We start from the raw sequence: 19,524 nt of genomic DNA on the forward strand, positions 1-19,524 counted from the left end.
GGCATTAAGTCCAGTATTTTGAAGGATGGTAACCTGTCCCCCTCTAAAATAATTGTCACTAAAACAGCAGACTCAGTCATCTGAAATGTCATGCCGTGTCTACATCAAAAGTTGAGGGTCTCACTAAAAAGGCAAGGCCCTACCTCTAGCTACCTCCATACAACAGTAGAGAATCAGGCATTCACTACTAGAGAACTGACTTTAGATCCCACCCCCTTTAATCTCGGTTTAATTTCGGCCCGGGAGAAAAGGGGGTATGCCACGGTAGGCTAGAATGGGACGCACCTTTACTCTCGGTTCTTTTTCTGCAACCGGAACTACATGCCACCCTTTAGTCTCGGTTAAAACGGCTAGTTACCGGGTACCGACGACGCCACCCTTTACCCCAGGTTGGAGCTACCAACCGGGATAAAAGGTTGGATCTTTTGTCCTGGTTGGCGTTACCAACCGGGAGTAAACACCAACCGGGACAAAAGCTCTAATCTTTTGTCCCGGTTGGATTTACCAACTGGGATAAAATATTATCTACAAGAGTTTCTTCATCCTCCACTCCTCCAGCCCGAGCCACTCCACTCCACAAAGACAGAGAAGCTCATCCTTTCCATGGCGCCGAAGCAAGTCTAGGGGAGGTGCTGCTGAATTTTTTTTCCTCATTTTCGTGGGGATTTCACTCATCCAAAGTATTATGAAGGTTAGCTACTTCATGCTCCATTCATTTATTGTTGTTAAGCTTGGTTTTATACTATAGAGAGGAAGAAAAATGAGTTTGTTTATTGTTAAGCATGTAGAAGATTTGTATTTATACATGTTTTTGAGCTACAATGTGATGAATAGTTTGAATGTGGGGGAGAATGGACAGTAAATGTGAGGTAGAATTGAGATTCTTTCAATTTTATGCATTAGGGAAAAATCAGAGTAAATGTGTTTTTAATATTCATACTTTAGTACTTTTCAGATAGAGGTATGGAATTAGCCATTTCTAGAATAAGTAAATGATGTGGGAAATATTGAATTTTTTAATAGTTTAGTTATTTGTAAATTAAATATGAGCTAAATAATTTGTGGTACATAGAGATGGATTTTTGATGCTGGATGTAGTGGCGATGGTGGGGGAGATCGTTGTTCCTCTCGCGGCAAGGGGAAAACCATAGTCGGCCCTCACGATAAGCTGAAGAAAATGAGTGCGTGGGAGAAAGTAATGCTTCGTTATTTGCAAAGATGTCATGAAGATGCTGTTGCGGCGGGTCAGGAACCTCCTTTTGGTGGTCGTTATGCTCCACCGCCAATCCCGGGTATTTTAGGTCCACTTATAAGTACTACCATTGCAGAAGGTACAAATAAACCACATGATGAGGCTGCGTCAGCGAAACCTTTGTCTTCGCTTCCCAAGGATACTTGAAGTCCTTCTAGATAGTACTTAGTGGATGGTTTGTCGTAGTGTATCATGTTGTTGTTACTCTCAAGTTTAAATTTGTGTATTTCTATGTAAACTTTTAGCAATATTCGAGTTTGTCGTAATGTATCATGTTGTTTGCTTCTGAAATTTTAATTTGTGTATTTCTATCTAAAATTTTAGCAATGTGATGGATAGTTTTATTGTAATCCATGCGCCCAATGCAGTAACTAGAAGTGCTATTCAAAGGCTTCCTGGGGGACCATTCACAGCCACTTGTTTAGATACGGTTTCATGCCTAATTATTTTGTTTGGAGCCATCACGGCGAAAAAGGGGTTGTAATGGAAGACGGTGAAGAGGAGGAGGATGATGACAACATTCCGGACTGCGTTGTAGGCCAAGCTTTTGCAGATACTACAATGGGTGAGGGAAGATGAGTTTGTAGAAGATGGCCATACTGATGACCTCGGTCAGATGCTTAGGGATGCACACAAAGATTACAAAACTTAGAAGGAAGCATCAATTTATGCAATGATAGATGATTACAGGAAATTCCTATACCCATATTGCTAAGGAGGCCATAAAGAGCTGGGTACCACACTAGAATTTATGCAATGGAAGGCCAAAAATGGCGTGTCCGATAAGGCATTAATGACTGTTTGCCCTCTAGGATTAATGATAGATAATAGTGATGTAGTAAAATAATTATTTAAGAAGGTAATATAACTAGTGTAGAATTAATGAGTCATTCAAACTTATTGTAAATATAATTGCTAATTAAATATATTTTTGCATGTTTGAAATATGTAAAGTTTTAATTTTTGCTTCATGAAATCTAGCGAAACCCGGCGAGATCCGATGCCTACAAGTTCCAACCGGCGAGAATAAATTTCCAAATAGAAACAAAAAGAAATAGAATAGAATTTATGACTAAATAAAACTTATTTTAAACAAACTTGCTAATTTAATATATTTTTGCATGTTTGAAATATGTAAATTTCTTATTTTTCGCTTCCTGAAATCTAGTGAAAATATAAATAGAATAAATTTCCAAATAGAAGCAAAAAGAAATAGGATAGAATTTATGACTAGTTAAAACTTATTGTAACCAAACTTGCTAATTTAATATATTTTTGCATGTTTGAAATATGTAAATATCTTATTTTTTGCTTCCTGAAATCCAGTGAAAACATAAATCGAATAAATTTCCAAAAACCAGTCGGGAGATGAAAAACAGGAGAAGGCCCCCATTTATCCCGGTTATAAAGTAGAACCGGGATAAAAGGGACTTTTCAATTCCCGCCTGAAAGTACCCATTTATCCCGGTTGATCATAAACCGAGATAAAAGGCCCCCCCTTTTATCTCGGTTTGTATTAGAAACCGCGGTTAAATGTCCTTTAATCCCGATTTCAGCTACAAACCAGGATAAAAAGGGGTCCTGTATAAAAAGTTATAGCATCTTCTACACTCCCCCTACCCAACACTTAGCAAATTTTTCACTCGTCGTCCTCGTCCTGCCCGTTGCCGGCCTCCGCCGTCGCCGCTCCCCGTCGCGGCCGCCGGCCCATCCTATTCACCGGCCTCCTCCGTCTCCGTCACTGCTGCCATCATCTTCACCCGCAATCATCGCCGGCCTCCTCCTCTGTCCTCGTCGCCGCCGCCGGCGCGTCCATCCCCGTCGCCGCGACCTCCGCACGTGCCCCTCATCGCGTGCCGGCTTCACCTCCTCCCCATCCTCGTAGACGTCCCCGTCGCCGCGACCGCCATCCCCGTCGCCAGCCGGCCGACCACCTCCCCAGTCGTCGTCGTGCGTCCTCATCGCCGACGCACCCACCTCCAACTCCGGATGTCCCCCCGACCCGAATTATTTTTTGAAATTTGGTAGATTACATACAATACATACAAAATAAATTTTGTATACATTTAGGCCCATTTAGATCATTGCAATTATTTGTGGAATATAGTTGTATACTTCTAATTAATGCTTAGAAATTAATTGAATTTTGGTACAAATGTTTACAAATTTTTGTTGAAATGCTTAGAGATTAGTTGAAATTTAGTACACTTTGTATATTACATTTTGTATGTTACATTTTTTATATTACATTTTGCATAGTACATTTGTATATTTCAAAAAAATTTGTTGAAATAAATTTTTTTTCATGGTTGTTCTATATGTGATTTCATGTACAAAGTAGTTGAGATCGATGGCAGACGACGAGGCTAGAAGGTATCTAATGGAGTGGATTATTGCTGGTGATAGTAGTTCCAACCTTCCCATAGCGTACACCGATGAAGAGGGTAGCCAGGCAGACATGTTTCTCAACCTGTCTGCTGATGGCAATGAAGAGCCCGAGCCCCAGCAAAATGTTACCATGGTAGAAGGTTCCGATGAGGTATAGATCATATTTTAACCCTCTCTATATATAATATATGATGTTATTCATTATGACTATGTACTAATTAATTAATGAATCTTGAACTGTTAGCCCTCTGAATCGATGAACCGTCGTCCGAAGCCCCAAGGTCGTTCCAAGGTGAAGACTGGAACAAAAAAGGCTATCATCATGTAAGTCACAGAAGAGGGCAGGCTGGTTGCTCTGCAAAAAGTGGCAACACAATACGTGAGTCAGATTGGGGAAATCGTAAGGGAGAACGTCCCCATCAGCATAAGGGAATGGAAGGGCAAAATGACTAATCCATACGCGCTCCAGGAACAAAAAAGAATATGTTGTGGGAAGAAGTTAAGAAACATTTCACATTTCCCGACGGATATATTGAAAATGATGTGAAAGCGTGGACACTGAATAAGATGGCCACACAATTCTAGACATTCAAGAAGATGTTGGATACCACCTACATTAAGAAGGGCTGAACTCTAGATTTTGCTGTGTATCCAAAGTGTAAGGACCACTGGGAGGCATTTGTACAATACAAGAGCACCGAAGACAGTAAGAACAAGGTCGCCCAAAACATAGGCAATGCTGGGTGGTAGGAGTACCATCATAAGCTAGGGCGAGGTGGTTACGCCAAAGCAATTCCCAAATGGAATCAGATAGAAAAAGACCTGATTGAGTGGGGTATCGTACCAGGAACAATTGATTGGCCTGAACGATCAAAAAATTGGTATTACACTCACGGAAGTGAGATAAACCTAGCTGATGGGATGCTGGTCTTCGATGACCTATTACGTGAAGCGGCCACAAAGCTTGACAAGATTATTAAAGATGTTAAGGATGGGACGTTGACGGTGTGCTGAGAGAATGATGAGCTCACAATGGCCCTCGGGAATCCCGAACACCCAAGACGTACCCGAGGGTTCGAGCTTGTTCCGTGGAAATTCGCATTCCGAGGCAACTTGGACATGTACACAAGCTAGAACCGAAGAAAGGAGCAAGAGGATGAGAGGTGGTGGCGCAGGATAGAATCCAAACTACAATCCCTAGAAGTAAGAATGCAGGAGGGAGGCAGTAGACGAATGGCCGATGCAGTTGGCAGCCCTTCTCAACACCTCGGGAGCAGCTATGTGTCCACAGGGCTCCCTGAGCCACATACGTCAGGATTACCCATGGAAGAGCAACTATTCCCTATGGATGCCATCACGCAACACACCACATGTGAGCTGCATACACCGATCGGCAACCTCAGCATTAAGGTACGTATATATACATAATATATATGCACCGGAGCCTCGGGAGTGCTTTGGCAATTTGAAGTTTAAGAACTTCATTTCTTTTATATATCCAGGTGGCGTACGGGAGTGCATTGCCAATCCTGCCAAATCATACATGCCATGGCATGGAGATTCCACCTGGCTATGCCAGTGTTGGCGTAGAGAGAATCCCTTATAGCCAATTTGAAGGCCTAGAGCTCGACTTCCCAGCAGGCGACGGGTCAACAACACTAGGAGAAGTGGTTCATGGGGTCATTCGATGGCGCAAACGCTACATCATCAAGAAGGCCAAAGAGGACGTCGCCGACCAGCTCCTGCAGAAGGACCTAGAGAAGGATGCACTAGCTGCGCGCATGAAAGGTATGCTGTGCTGACATGTTTTAATCAGTTTTGTCCTTGCAACCTTGATGCTGATGTAGACATGTTTGGGCAAGCAGATGCCGCGATGAGGGAGCAGAGACTCTAGCGGTACCTCAAGGAGTGCGTGGACTCAAATGGACGCCTTTAGCAAGAGCACGATACGGCGGTCAAGCATGAGTATGCGGTATCGCAGAAGCTGGCCTATGAAGCCAACACACCCAAGGAAACTGAGCGCTTCTTAGAGGCTGCTGTGAGTAATTTTTAGAATGATCAACGTGTGATTGCAGGGCTGGAGGTAGAGCTGGATGATCTGCGGAACGTGGCCGGCTATGTGAGGAACATGGTTCACCCAGAGGCCGACCCAACTGCACCGATGCCGCTGCTCGATCGACTGAAGACCGCACCTAGTCGGCTGAAGGCTCTGCTCATGGACATCGCGGTGGAGTGCGTGAAGAACGTCTTCGTGTTGCTGGTGACACACTTCCCATGGCTGCCCCTGGATCATGCTGCAACAGGTCTGTTATAGGTAGCTTCGTAATTCTGGGTGAAAGCTCTAGCGAGCTAACCATAGCTATCGATGCTATTTGGAGGGAGATTTTCCAACCACAGGAGCGGAGTGGGACCCATGACCACCGGGAAGTAGGCAACCATCTGGTCATAGGTGCCGTTGGCAGCTTTCACTAGGTAGTGTACGTCTTGAGCCAGATGGTGGGGTCAGAGCGACCATCATACTTTCATTGATTGCTGGCTTAAATGTGGCCAGCCAATCAACAGCCCTGAGGCGTGGAGTGAAGGCGACGAAGCCATCAATTGTTGTGTTGTCGTCATCATCATTGAGGTAGTAGTCAACAGGTGGAGCCTTGGGGCGTCTACCATTATCAGGCCTGGGCAGGTTATAAGTGTCTTCAGGGGCACCGTACATGTAATCATAGTCAACACAGCGGCGCATCTCATCTTCCTAACAACGGCAGTCTTCGCGTGTAGCATTGCAATTGAATCCAGGAGCACCGTAGTCGCGGTCGTACTCAACGCGGCATCGGAGCTCGTACTCACCACGCTTGTTGTGGCGGTTGTTGAGGTTGGGACGGAGGTCGCGGTGATTGTGGAGGTCGTGCAGCTCATCATGGAGATCTTGTTGCCAACCTGGTCGGTCGCGGTCCGCATCATCACCTCTCCTACCACGGGGGCGGTTGTCATTGTAGCCGTGCTGATGGTCGTTGTTGGCATTTTCATTGATGGGGTAGGTTGGTGTTGTCGTTGACGGGTGGGTTAGCGTTCCGCTCCACCACTTCTTCAGGAATTGGCTCCATCCGACCTCCAGCGCGGTTGCCTAGGCGGTGGTCGGATCTGCTATGCCCGGATCGGCTCCGAGAGTACCGCATAGCAGTAGACCGAGAGTGTGCGGGCCGGTTATTGGCCTACTCCTCGATCTGGGTGTTGGCGACTTAGAGTCTCACCCAGATTTGCCAAACTTGGTCCGAGTCTAGGAGATTTTCCAAGTGGGCGTACATAGCCCTCAGGTTGGCTTGTGGTATAGTGAAGACGTTGTGGTCAGCCTGTTCGAGGTCGGCTAGTAGATTGCGGGCACGTACAGGGCGCCTGCATTTCTCCCGGGCGCCGTCTTAGTCAGCGTTGTCGTGGTCATTGTGTGACAGTTGGCGTTGGTCGCCTGCTGCCTCTACGATAGCAGCAGGTTGCTGCTGGGTGTTTGCTTGCTCCAGTTGGTGTCGTGCCACGCGGTTTTGGTTCCTAGCATTATGGACTTCTTCCTGAGATTTCGTTTTGCCATCCTGGGGTGGCTTATCAGCGTAGAGCACAAAAGCTTCACGATCGGGTGTGGAGGAGTTGCTCTCATCATCGCTTCCATAGGGATTTGGCGTCAGGACGATGTGGGGCACCTAGAATTTACCACAGTTCGGAAACTGAGCGGGTTCGGGAGAGTCTCCGGATTGGATCTGGAAAAACCTGGTAAGGCTTGGTGGAGTACACAACAGCCAAGTTTCGCAGACCAAAGGGGACACGGGATGGACCCTATGCCGACCTTGTTGAACGTAGCACCGTAGACAGATCTATGCACTTAGCAATAGTGCTACTAATGCGATCTAGCCCTGCGATCAGGTCAGAGGGCATGGGTGGGCGGGCGATAGCGAGTAGATCTGGAACCCTCTCAGAGAGAGAAAGGTCATCGACTTGCTGGGCAAGTAGCGTGACGATCCATGGGTGGAGAACTTGTTCCGCCGGAGTAGGTCCAACAAAAGCTGAGCTGGCGTTGGACACCGAGTCGATGGAAGATTCCAAGTCGACGAAAGAAATAGTCGGATCGGAATCTGCCGGCATGGTCCCGAAGTGAATCTTGATCGGGTTGGTTATGTAGTCCTTCATTGCTCTTGGTGAAAACAACGTCGGGACGGGATGCCATCGAGGTCGCTAAGAGGATCTCACAACCATCCCTACCTGGCATGCCAACTATCAGATTTATAAGCCCGGCAGTCCACCAGGGGTTACCTAAGTGGTTGATTTGTAGGTGAGGACAATTGCAAAACCAAGAACTCGAAGGTACTCGCGAGAATACTAAGGACAAGAGGGTTTTAGATAGGTTCAGATCTCTGGAGAGTAATACCCTACGTCCTGTATGTGTGGATTGTATTGCTGGTATGAGATCGGATGCCCTCGGGAGGCTTCCTTGGCCACCTTATATATGCTGACGACCTAGGGTTAAAAGTCTATTTGAATCTAATCTACTCAATAGTTACATGGAAGGTAATCTGAGTCGGACTTCAATACGCGTCCTAGATATCTGAGCAGATTTAGACTGTCTTGTTGCCTTGACGTGTACTCCAAGTATCTTAATGTCCTCGATCTCCATCCACTTGGAGAAGGGGCGGTGCTAGTTGACGCCTAGGCCGCCGCCGCCGATGAACGTGGAGGGTACGCCACCAGGGATGGGAAGGATGGGGTCGAGCATCCATGAGGTGAGGGGAGGGGCTCCGCGTCCGCTTTGGAAAGGATCTCTAGATTGACCGGTGAGGCGAGTGGAGAGGCAGCGGTGATGGATGGAGAGGGGATGGGAATATGGGATGCGCAGCGCAGGAAAGCAAAGAAGCATGGGAAAGAGGGGCGTGATTGACAGGCTATGAGCGGGTACGCTGGCGCCTTCGTTGTGGATGTAGGACGATCTCGCGGAGGAAAAATTAACGGGGTGGGATGAGGTGGGTACGCAGGTGGGTAGAATTCTTTTACGGTGAAAAAAGAAACGATAAAAAGCAGAACCATTTTAGAAACTGTTGTTTCCACACCTCCTCAAAACTTTGGTACCCCTCCAGATCTGTCAAGTGGATCCTCTGTGAGGGTACGGGGGTGTAACTCTGAGTGAGAAGTGTTTTCAATTATTTTGGATCTTTATAGTATAGATTTCAATCTTTCTCAGACTAACTTTACAAAGGCTTAATATTTCCGGTTCCAATGTGCCAAACCCCCATCAGGCGCTTGAACAACAAAAAAGCCTTTTAGTACTCCATCAAGAGATACAATCAATTATACTATAACATGGAAGGTGCTAAAATAATTACTCCAAAGATTATATTTTTCGGTCAAAGATACTTGCTTTTTTATACACGGTAATCTGACACATATATTGTTACAGAGTTTGGACTTTGGAGTACCATATATATTAGCGTTCATGGATATGAAACCAACAAATTACAATGCCACATAATATCACACGGAAACGAAATCCGGAAAACGCGTAATAATATGCCAGCTTAAGATCGATCCTATCTCGACAGCCGGAACATGGAAACCTCTTCCCCCGTATCCGTGGATTTTAGCCCCGTCAAATCCTCAACAACGCATCCCCTTGGTGTCACGTCCCAGATCGAGCAATCTCCTGCCTCAGCTCTCGCCGCCATGCTGTCCTCGACGAACCCGCCGTCCGCGCCCGTCTCGCCCTGTCGGCGCTGACACGCCGCCGGCGCGGCGCTCGGACTCCGGTGTGCCTGACAAGATGCTGAGGATGGATGTCAACAGCTACTCGGCGACCAAGAAGGTACCCAACGGGCAACGGCTGCGGCATCAAGTCGCCCAGGATCGACGCCGGTGGGCTATCCTGGCGCATCGTCTTCTACCCCAACGGCATGCGACCCGGCACCACCGAATCCATCTCCCTCTACCTCCAGCTCGATACCGCCGCGGATGACGGCGGCGACGACGACGACGTCGAGGTGCTGTACCAGTTCATGCTGCCTGGGCCGGACCAAGGCCTACGATTTATGTCGGGCAAGGTCATGGCCACCTTCAACAGGCTGCAGCAGAACGCGCACGGCTTCAAGCGTTTCCTCACGTGACGACCTCGAGAAGTCAGGCTGCATCTCGAACGACTACTTCAAGATCCGGTGCGACGTCACTGTCTTGGCGACGACGCGCCGGCGAACGCCGCCGAGCGTGCAGGAACCGTCGCTCGCCAAGGCGCAGCCATCCAAACCTCGGCGCCCAACACCATCTTCCGAGGTGGCGGCGGAGGATTCAGGCCGCGCCCGGGGCAGCCAGCTCTTATGGCAACACTGCCGTCTAGGCAGCTGCAGGTGCCATCGGTGACGGCTGTACCGTCGGCATCTGGATTGCAGGGTTCATCGGTGTTGAGGGACATGTGTCTTGCGGCCCGCTGGAGCAGCAATCCATGGCGGATGTTCTGCAATCTTTCCTGCCCAAGGACCTCGGACGTCTCCTAGCAACAAAGGAGGGTGCTGATGTGGACTTTGAGGTTGGTGGCATGGTGTTCGCCGCACATAGGTGTGTTCTTGCTGCTCGATCGCCAGTTTCCAAGGCTGATTTATTTGGGCCGACAATGGAGGAAAACACTAGCTACATACGCATCAACGACATGAACGCAGAAACATTCCAGGCGTTGTTGCACTACATTTACACCGACTCGTTGCCAGATATGAACGATCAAGAAGTAGGGGCCATGGCTCATCATTTGCTATCTGCAGCAGATAGGTTTGATCTCCAGGGTCTGAAGTCAATCATGGAAAACAGGCTGTGTCAACGCACTAGCTACATTGGTGTTAGAGGAGCAGCACCAGTGCCACAAGCTAAAGAATTCATGTTTTAGGTTCATTGCTTGTCCCGAGAATGATAGGGCCGTCATGGCGACCGATGATGTGGAACATCTCACCAAGAGTTGCCCGTCCATTGTCAGAGAACTAGTCACGAAGATTTTTGATTCAAGGGAACTCAACAGTGGAAAGGAGATGGAGTAATTTCTTTATTATTGTTGGTATTTCCCAGATTACTTGTGCCACTTCATTTATGTTACTTGCATTTTTCCTTTATTTGCTGTCCTTCACCCAGTTATTCTCACTACTGGAAACCGAGATAATGCCGAGTGTTTTTATCTTTGCCGAGTGCAACCTATCGGGCACTCGGCAAAGGTCATGTTTGCCGAGTGTATCCACATATACACTCGGCATTCAAAATACACTCGGCAAACGTCTTGTGTCGAGTGTCACGAATGGAACACTTGGCAAACAACGACAACGACACTCGGCAAACAGAACGCACTCGGCAAATCTCTAACACGTGACTAGCACGCGCGCCAGCCGTTACGAAGCGTGCCGAACATTTGCACTTTGCCGAGTGCCCATTAGCGGCGGTTTGCCGAGTGTCCGTCCCAAGGCACTCGGCAAATTACACCCTTTGCCGAATGTTGCTCCAAAGGCACTCGGCAAAGTTTATTTTTGCCGAGTGTTTTCTGTAGACACTCGGTAAAATAACATTTTTTTTCTTCCCTGCCTCCAAACTTTTTCCACTCTCCACACACAATATGTGATACTACATGTTAAAATTTCGTATATTTGTGGATCAGTTTGCTATATTTAATAAATTTATAGCACAAATAGGATTTTTTTCGGTTACGGGTAAATTTGAACTGCAAGTGTTTGAAATAATGGAATAAGTTCAGTGAAAAAATCATTTTCATGTTAGTGAGTCCACTCTGGGGCTGTACCCAGAAAATGAAAAGAAATTTCGAACATCTTGGTCAGAAAATACGACCACGAACGTGTGGTGCAATGATTTTTAAATTCTAGAAAAAACAAACGAACTCTGAAAATCACGAGATTTGTCAAGATCTCATGATGTCATACATGGAGACTTTGAAAAAAAATTGAGAAGGTTTCGCACCTTCTGTCACGTACGACTCTTACAAACCGAGCATCTCGAGAGAAGGGTCTAGAAGTTCAGAATGATCTGTTAAGATTTGGAGTCAAAGTGACGATCGAATTAGAGTTGGACTTCAAAACTTTTTGTAGGCAATGGACAACATACATTGATCCCTTTTAAATTTTGCGAATTTTTCGTATCCTTTTGATAATTTTAATGTATTAACTTCAATTGTAGAATTTAAATTGAGATAAATTAAATTTGAGCTATAACTGCCTAAAATAATGGAACAATATTCGTAGAAAAATCAAATATGTATTGTTAAGTGAATTTGACCATGTTTTTCAAAGTACATCGAAAAAAATTTAGTAAAGCGTGTTAGGGAAGGTATTTGTACATGAAATATGAAAGAACTTTACCGAGTGCTTCACAGTTTGCCGAGTGTTACTCGGCAAACTTAGTGCATGGGCCCACCATAGCGCATATACCGTTTCCAATTGGTTAAAAAAATATAAAAAAAAGTGTTTGCCGAGTGTCCTGGATGTGGGCACTCAGCAAAATAATGTTTCCCGAGTGTTTTGGATCTTGAAACTCGGCAAACACTGAATCCTATCCACAGCGCCCGCACAGTCACCTCACTCACTCAGAGCACTTTGCACACCTCGAGCTCCCTTCACCCACCGCTGCCCTGCCCCGTACCCGCCGCCACAGCACCCGCCGTCCCGCGCCTCCGGCGGCCCTCCCCCGGCTCCCCACCCGGCCTCCCTTCTGGCCCGCCACCGGCGTCGGCCCGGCCACCCCTCCCCTGCCCGCGGCCAGCTCCCCGCCCGGCCGGCCCTCCAGCCCGCCACCGGCACCGGACCAGCCGCCCCTCCCCTGCCTGTGGCCGGCTTCCCGCCCGGCCGCCCCTCCGGCCCGCTACCGGCGCCGGCCCAGCCGCCCCTCCCCTCCCTCCCCGGCCGCCCTTGCTCCGCTGCCCCGGCTCGTGGCCAGCGCCCACCCCCTGCCGGTTCTCGCCCCTCCCTGCCCACGGCTGGCGGCCTCCAAGGTAGGAAAATGTTGAAATTAGAAAAATTTACAGTAGGTGATTGATATTAGAAATTAGAAAATATTGAAAAGAATAGAGAGGTGGTAGGATGTGGTAGGATTTTTTCAGAAATTAGAGGCGTGAAATTAGAAAATTAGAAAATAGGGAGGTGGTAGGATGACTAGAGAGGTGGTAGGAATTTTTTTCAGAAATTAGGATGTGGTTGTCGGCCGTCGTGCCGTTTCTTTGGTGTGGATGTATTTGTCGGCCATCATGCCGTTTCTTTGGTGTGGATGTATTTGTCAGCCATCGTTCCATCTCTTGGTGAGATTGTGGTTGTTGGCCATCGTGCCGTCTCTTTGGTGAGAATGTGGTTGTCGGCCATCGTGCCATTTTCTTTGTTGTAGGTTTTGGAAACCTCCCCGTGCAGGGGAGCTGCTGCTGAAATTTTGACTTAACAGTACTATATTTCTTTACTTGCAGGAGAGGCTCACAAGGACCGTCCTCAACTCGTCACTTTGCAGGATAGCAAGGTGAGGCATCTTACACATCTCTTTCCGTTTGATGTTCGTATATCACGTAACCTAGTTAGGCGTCTCCTGTTCGAAAGAGATATGGTTGCAAATATGCAAATATTGGCATATCTATACTCGTATCTGTTTTGAATTGTCGACGTTTTTTGGACCGCCTGAGGATGTGTAGGTGCTGTTAGTTTCCATGCTCTACTCCGATCCGTGACAGAGTTTTGGCAGCACCTTCCTGTTGTTCTCCAGATACACAATCTCCGATCCTGGACATGTATTTGGAGAACAGCGGGGAGGTGCTGCCAAAATTTTGTCTCGGATCGGAGTAGGGCATGGAAACTAACTGCACCTACACATCCTCGGGTGGGATTAGGACCTATCCTCACCTTTTAGACAGTATAGGAACATGTAGATACAACGTGATTTTTTATATTACTCGCTGTTATGCTAGAGGATGGATGACCGTGAGTGGATGTACACGGGCCACTCTAGTCAGGATTCATTGACCAATGAATGGATTGAAAAGACCGATGCATTCTTGGAACGGGCGTTTGCTAGGGTCAAAAGAGCTAGTGTCACTTGGTGTCCGTGCAGTAGATGTGCAAACATGCGTCGAAAAACTAAGCTAGAAATGGGCAAACATCTTGTGAAGAACGGATTTACGTCAGACTACACCAGGTGGATCTACCATGGTGAAGCCGATCGTGGGAGAGACGAAGTGTTGAGACAACGCATCGAGGAATATGATGATGATGCCGGGGTGGGAGACATGTTAAATGACTATCATGAAGCACAATTCGATGAGACACGTAGGGAGGAGGAGCTAGAGGCTACCGCAAAGGCGTATTACAACATGTTGTCTGTGGCACAGCAACCCCTGGACGGTTATACCAAGGTTTCTCAACTGGATGCCATTGCACGCCTAATGGCCGTGAAGTCCCAGTTTAGCTTGAGTCGAGACACCTTCGATGTTATGCTAACTGTTTTTGGCAGCCTGCTCCCGGATGATCACATCTTGCCAAAGAGCATGTATGAAGCACATAAACTCCTTTGTGCACTTAAGATGCCATACGAGCAGATACATGCTTGCTCGAAGGGATGCATCTTATTTCGGAAAGAGTATGCGGAAGCTAAGTACTGTGTGAAGTGCGAGTCGTCTAGGTTTTTGGAGGTAGACTCTGGTGATGGTCAGAAGAGGCAGCTCGCAATCCCCGTAAAAATCCTACGGTACCTTCCTTTCATACCGAGGATCCAATGGCTTTACATGACAGAGAAATCCGCGAAACAGATGACATGGCACCAAAACGGACGTCGATACAATCCTGAGAAGCTGGTACACCCATCCGATGGTGAAGCCTGGACAAGATTTGATGTGATTTATCGTGAGAAATCTCTAGAGGCTCGTAATGTACGTGTTGTGTTGGCAACAGATGGGTTCAATCCATATGGAATAGCGGCTGCCCCGTATACCTGTTGGCCCATATTCGTTATCCTCCTGAATCTCCCCCCTAGCATCCTTTTTCAATGATAGAATATATTTTTGTCATTGATAATTCCAGAGCACCCGGGGAATAATATGAGTGTGTACATGGAGCCTTTGATTGATGATTTGGTCTGTGCTTGGGAGGAAGAGGTATGGACTTACGACCGAGCTACAAAGACAAAATTTAAGATGCATGTTTGGTACCAGTACTCCCTGCATGACTTGCCGGCATATGAGATTTTCTACGGGTGGTGTGTTCATGGGAGGTTCCCATGCCTAGTTTGCAAGGCTTCTCTGAAGTTCACTTGGTTGACGAAGGGTGGCAAATATTCTTCGTTCAACAAACATCGACAATTCCTCCCTCCTGACCATCCATTCAGACAAGACATTAAAAACTTTACGAGAGATGTCGTAGTTGAAGACCTTGCACCGCAGATATTGACAGGAGCCGCGATTTGTGCTCAGTTAGACGCTCTTGAGCTTAATAATAATGAAGGTGGTTTTGTGGGATATGGCGAGCAACATGCTTGGACTCAGAAGTCGTGCTTGTGGAATCTCCCCTATTTTCATGACCTTCTTCTTCCGCATAACATAGATGTAATGCACACTGAAAAGAATATCGCCGAGGCAATTTTTGGGACAATTATGGACATTCCTGACAAGACAAAGGATAATGTTAAGGCTAGAGTAGATCAAGTGAGGATATGCAATAGACCAAAGTTAGACATGGCGCCTCCCAGATCCGGCAAGTCGTGGAGGAAGCCTAAGGCTGATTTCATCCTAACGAGAGCACTGATGGGTATGCAGTGAATTTGAAGAGGGGAGTGATCTTAACTACTATGCGAATCAACGTCCTGAAGAGTCATGATTACCACATGTGGCTTGAGCGCCTACTTCCGGTGATGGTTCGAGGATATGTACCTGAGCATGTCTGGCAGGTGCTAGCGGCGTTGAGCAATTTCTTCCGCCAGCTTTGTGCCAAAGAGTTATCTCATACCGTGATTGCAGAAATGGAAAGAATGACGCCTGTGTTGCTTTGTAAGTTGGATAAAATCTTTCCACCCAGATTCTTCACGATGCAGCATATGATTCTTCACCACCCGTATGAAGTAAGAATGGGGGGGCCTGTGCAGGGTCGTTGGTGTTATTCAATTGAGAGATGTCAAAAGGTTCTACGAACTAAATGTAAAAATAAATGCAAAATTGAAGCATCCATTGCAGAGGCATATATTTTGGAGGTCTCAAACTTCACAAAAAAATATTATGCTAACGACCTTCCTAGCGTGCACAATCCACCCCCGCGTTACAATGCTGGCGAAAATGAATCGAGCCTTAGCATTTTCCGAGGGCAACTCGGAAGTGCAAGTGGTGCAACCCCCAAGACCTTGAAACATGAAGAGTGGTGCATTATCATGTTGTACGTGTTGAGTAATCTATCAGAAGTGGAACCGTATATGCTGTAAGTTATCAACAACATTATTCTCAAGTAGTCACTATTCTATGTGCAACTATTCATTTTTTCTCGTTGGTTTAGGGAATTTCATCGTCAATTTTGGCGTAAATCAAGACAACCTACCCCGCAACAAACTGATACCCTTCTCAGAGAGGGTGTGGGAAATGGAAGACCCAATTTCATTTCTTGGTTCAAATAGAAGGTTCAATCCATTTTAGCTCGTACTTAGTATGATATTACAATTTGCTCGTACACGTGAATAATATAATGAACAACCCTACTTGAACTTGCGGGGCCAAACTGATGCGTCTATGAGTGTCGAGTTGAGACAGGTTGCTAATGGTTGTGACTATAGGGTCAGGTCATTTACCGGTTATGACATGAATGGATATCGCTTTCACACAATAAGACACGAGCAGAGTCGGCCCAATCAGAGAACCACAAATATTGGAGTTTTCATGCCAGGCTTGGATGGTGTTGAGTACTACGAAGTAATTGAAGAAATATACGAACTCAAGTTTCATGGTTGCAAACCTCTTAAGCCAGTCATATTCAAATGTCATTGGTTTGATCCTGTTGGAGGTATGCCATAGAGGCAATCATAGAGATGATGATATTACACTTGTATCCATGTTTGATATTATGTTCATTGAATATCCATTAAAGGTACTTGAATTGATTTGCAATTATATGAATTGTATGTGAAACTCTTTACTTGTATGGTTATTCTAAAGTTGTCCCTAGTCGGAGTTCATGTGAGGACACACATGAATATTAGACTAGCACATGTATTAGTTGATGACTATGTTTCACAAGTCATGGACATGGAGATGTTAAACTAATAATGTGGGCACATGTGGAGACATGTGCTAGGACTGACCCAACACGAGAAGTAGTTCTCGCTTTACACAACAAGTACGCTTTATCCTTAGACCTGAGATTGTCGCATGTACTCGAGATGTGAATCGACTCACTTAGGGGCTATCAAACGCTACACCGTAACATCTTAGAAAGACTCAGTGTCCTTCGACTGCTGATGAGCGGGATCGCATGAGTAGAATGCCATATGCCTCGGCTATTGGATCGATCATGTATGCAATGATAAGTACTCGCCCAGATGTTTCATATGCGCTGAGTATGACAAGCAGACATCAGTCTGATCCGGGTGAGAGTCACTGGACAGCGGTGAAAAATATTCTTAAGTACTTGAGAAGGACTAAAGATATGTTCCTCGTCTATGGAGGTGAGGAGGAGCTCATTGTAACAGGTTACACTGATGCTAGCTTCCAAACCGACAGAGATGATTCAAAGTCACAATTAGGATTTGTGTACACGCTAAATGGTAGTGCTGTTAGTTGGAAGAGTTCCAAGCAGGAGACGGTGGCTGATTCTACGATAGAAGCCGAGTACATTGCAGCTTTGAAAGCCACGAAGGAGGGTGTTTGGATAAGGAATTTCCTTATTGAGCTTGGTGTGTTCCCGAATGCATCCAACCCATTGAATCTCTACTGTGATAACAATGGGGCAATTGCACAAGCAAAGGAGCCAAGGAATCACCAGAAGAACAAACATGTAATGCGGCGATTTTCATCTCATTCGAGACTTCGTTAACCGGGGTGAGATCAAGATATGCAAAATACACACGGATCTGAACATTTCTGATCCATTGACAAAACCACTCCCGCAGGCTAAGCATGATGCGCATGTAAGAGCTATGGGTATTAGATACCTTCTAGATTGACTCTAGTGCAAGTGGGAGAATGTTGGAGGTATGCCATAGAGGCAATCATAGAGATGATGATATTACACTTGTATCCATGTTTTATATTGTGTTCATTGAATATCCATTAAAGGCTACTTGAATTGATTTGCAATTATATGAATTGTATGTGAAACTCTTTACTTGTATGGTTATTCTAAACTTGTCCCTAGTCGGAGTTCATGTGAGGACACACATGAATATTAGACTAGCACATGTATTAGTTGATGACTATGTTTCACAAGTCATGGACATGGATATGTTAAACTAATAATGTGGGCACATGTGGAAACATATGCTAGGACTGACCCAACACGAGAAGTAGTTCTCGCTTTACACAACAAGTACGCTTTGTCCTTAGACCTGAGATTGTCGCATGTACTCGAGATGTGAATCAACTCACTTAGGGGCTATCAAACGCTACACCGTAACATGGTAGTTATAAAGGTAGCTTTTGGGTTTGTCAGGAAGCATGCTGTGAGACATGGTCAATCAAGATGGGATTTGCCCCTCTCTGATTGAGAGTGATATCTCTGGGCCCCTCAAGTGATCAGATCTGAAAATGCACAGCCATGCTACTACGGTCAAGAGTTAACCTAAAAAGAGATTCCGAATCATAGGATCGAGAAAGAGCGGTCGGCTTGGAGCTAGACCAAATATCGTGAGGCAAAGGGAATAGCATGTACATAATGTTGTGACGGTTTGTCTGATATGATCTTTGTGTGCGTATAGGAGTTGGCACGTCTTGCTAGAGGCCGCTACCGACTATTGGGCCGAGTAGGAGTACTCGGGCCATGTCTATACGTATTCGAACCCATAGGGTCACACACTTAAGGGGCTGGAAGCCCAATTCGGATGTGATCCGAGTTGGATTAGATTTAGAAGTACTAATGGGCCTCGGACCCAGAGGCCCGTCAGGAACCTCTATAAATAGAGGGGTGGGGGCGCCCTAGGGTTTACACCTTTTTGGCGAAACACATCCGCTCCTCCCACGCCCTCACCTGTTGCAACTCGCGGATCTAGCAGTTTGGCTTGTGGTGCTTCCTCCCTGCACGTGTGGATACCTTGGAGGTGTTGCACCTACATCACTTGGACGTGCCACCGATGAGCCGCCGACGAGCTGGCGACGAGCCACGACGAGCCGACGACGAGCCACGGCACAAGGGCGATCTTGCTGCACGTGGACGAGCTGCTGAGGAGCTGCTGGACGTCGTCGTGATCGACTATCTTCGACTACGCTGATCGACTTCGCTGCATCGATGCGAATCTACATCTTCCACATCAGTGCGTCAAGTGGTAATCCCGTGATCCTTATACGGCAGTTTTCCTGGTTTACGCGGTAGAAAATTTTGATTTGCGCTAGTGTAGCCTACCTCGTATCCCAATAGATCCATCGGTTGTGAGAGGGACCCCTAATCTTGGGCTAGTCGAAATCCGACAATCATCCGTCTTACCAGGAGACGATGTGTATATTGTGCTCAACAGGCCACGCAATTTTATTACCTGTCATACCCGTGTCAAACTGAGGACCATCTTAAGGGTTGGGATGTTGTGTACAAGGTATCACCACATGGTAAATTACCTGTACCAAATAATGAAGATTACAACATAGACCTCAACACGTATGATGGAGAGTTCTTCTAAGAAGACAGGCTTGAAGGGAGTTCTGTGATAGAGTAACCGAAGGGATG

General features: G+C 46.5%; 1 protein-coding gene across 1 annotated transcript in view; it reads left to right on the top strand.

Moving 5' to 3' along the window:
• The first annotated feature begins 10,103 nt into the window (after window positions 1–10,103).
• LOC101754296 (BTB/POZ and MATH domain-containing protein 2-like) overlaps window positions 10,104–19,524 on the top strand; it is a 37,862-nt gene continuing 28,441 nt past the window's right edge. The window contains exon 1 of the mRNA XM_004980417.2: window positions 10,104–10,423. Within this exon, the coding sequence (XP_004980474.2) occupies window positions 10,104–10,423 (320 nt within the window). The remainder of the gene's footprint in view (window positions 10,424–19,524) is intronic.

The sequence above is a fragment of the Setaria italica genome, chromosome VIII (assembly GCF_000263155.2).
Source record: "Setaria italica strain Yugu1 chromosome VIII, Setaria_italica_v2.0, whole genome shotgun sequence".
Classification (NCBI taxonomy): Eukaryota; Viridiplantae; Streptophyta; class Magnoliopsida; order Poales; family Poaceae; genus Setaria; species Setaria italica.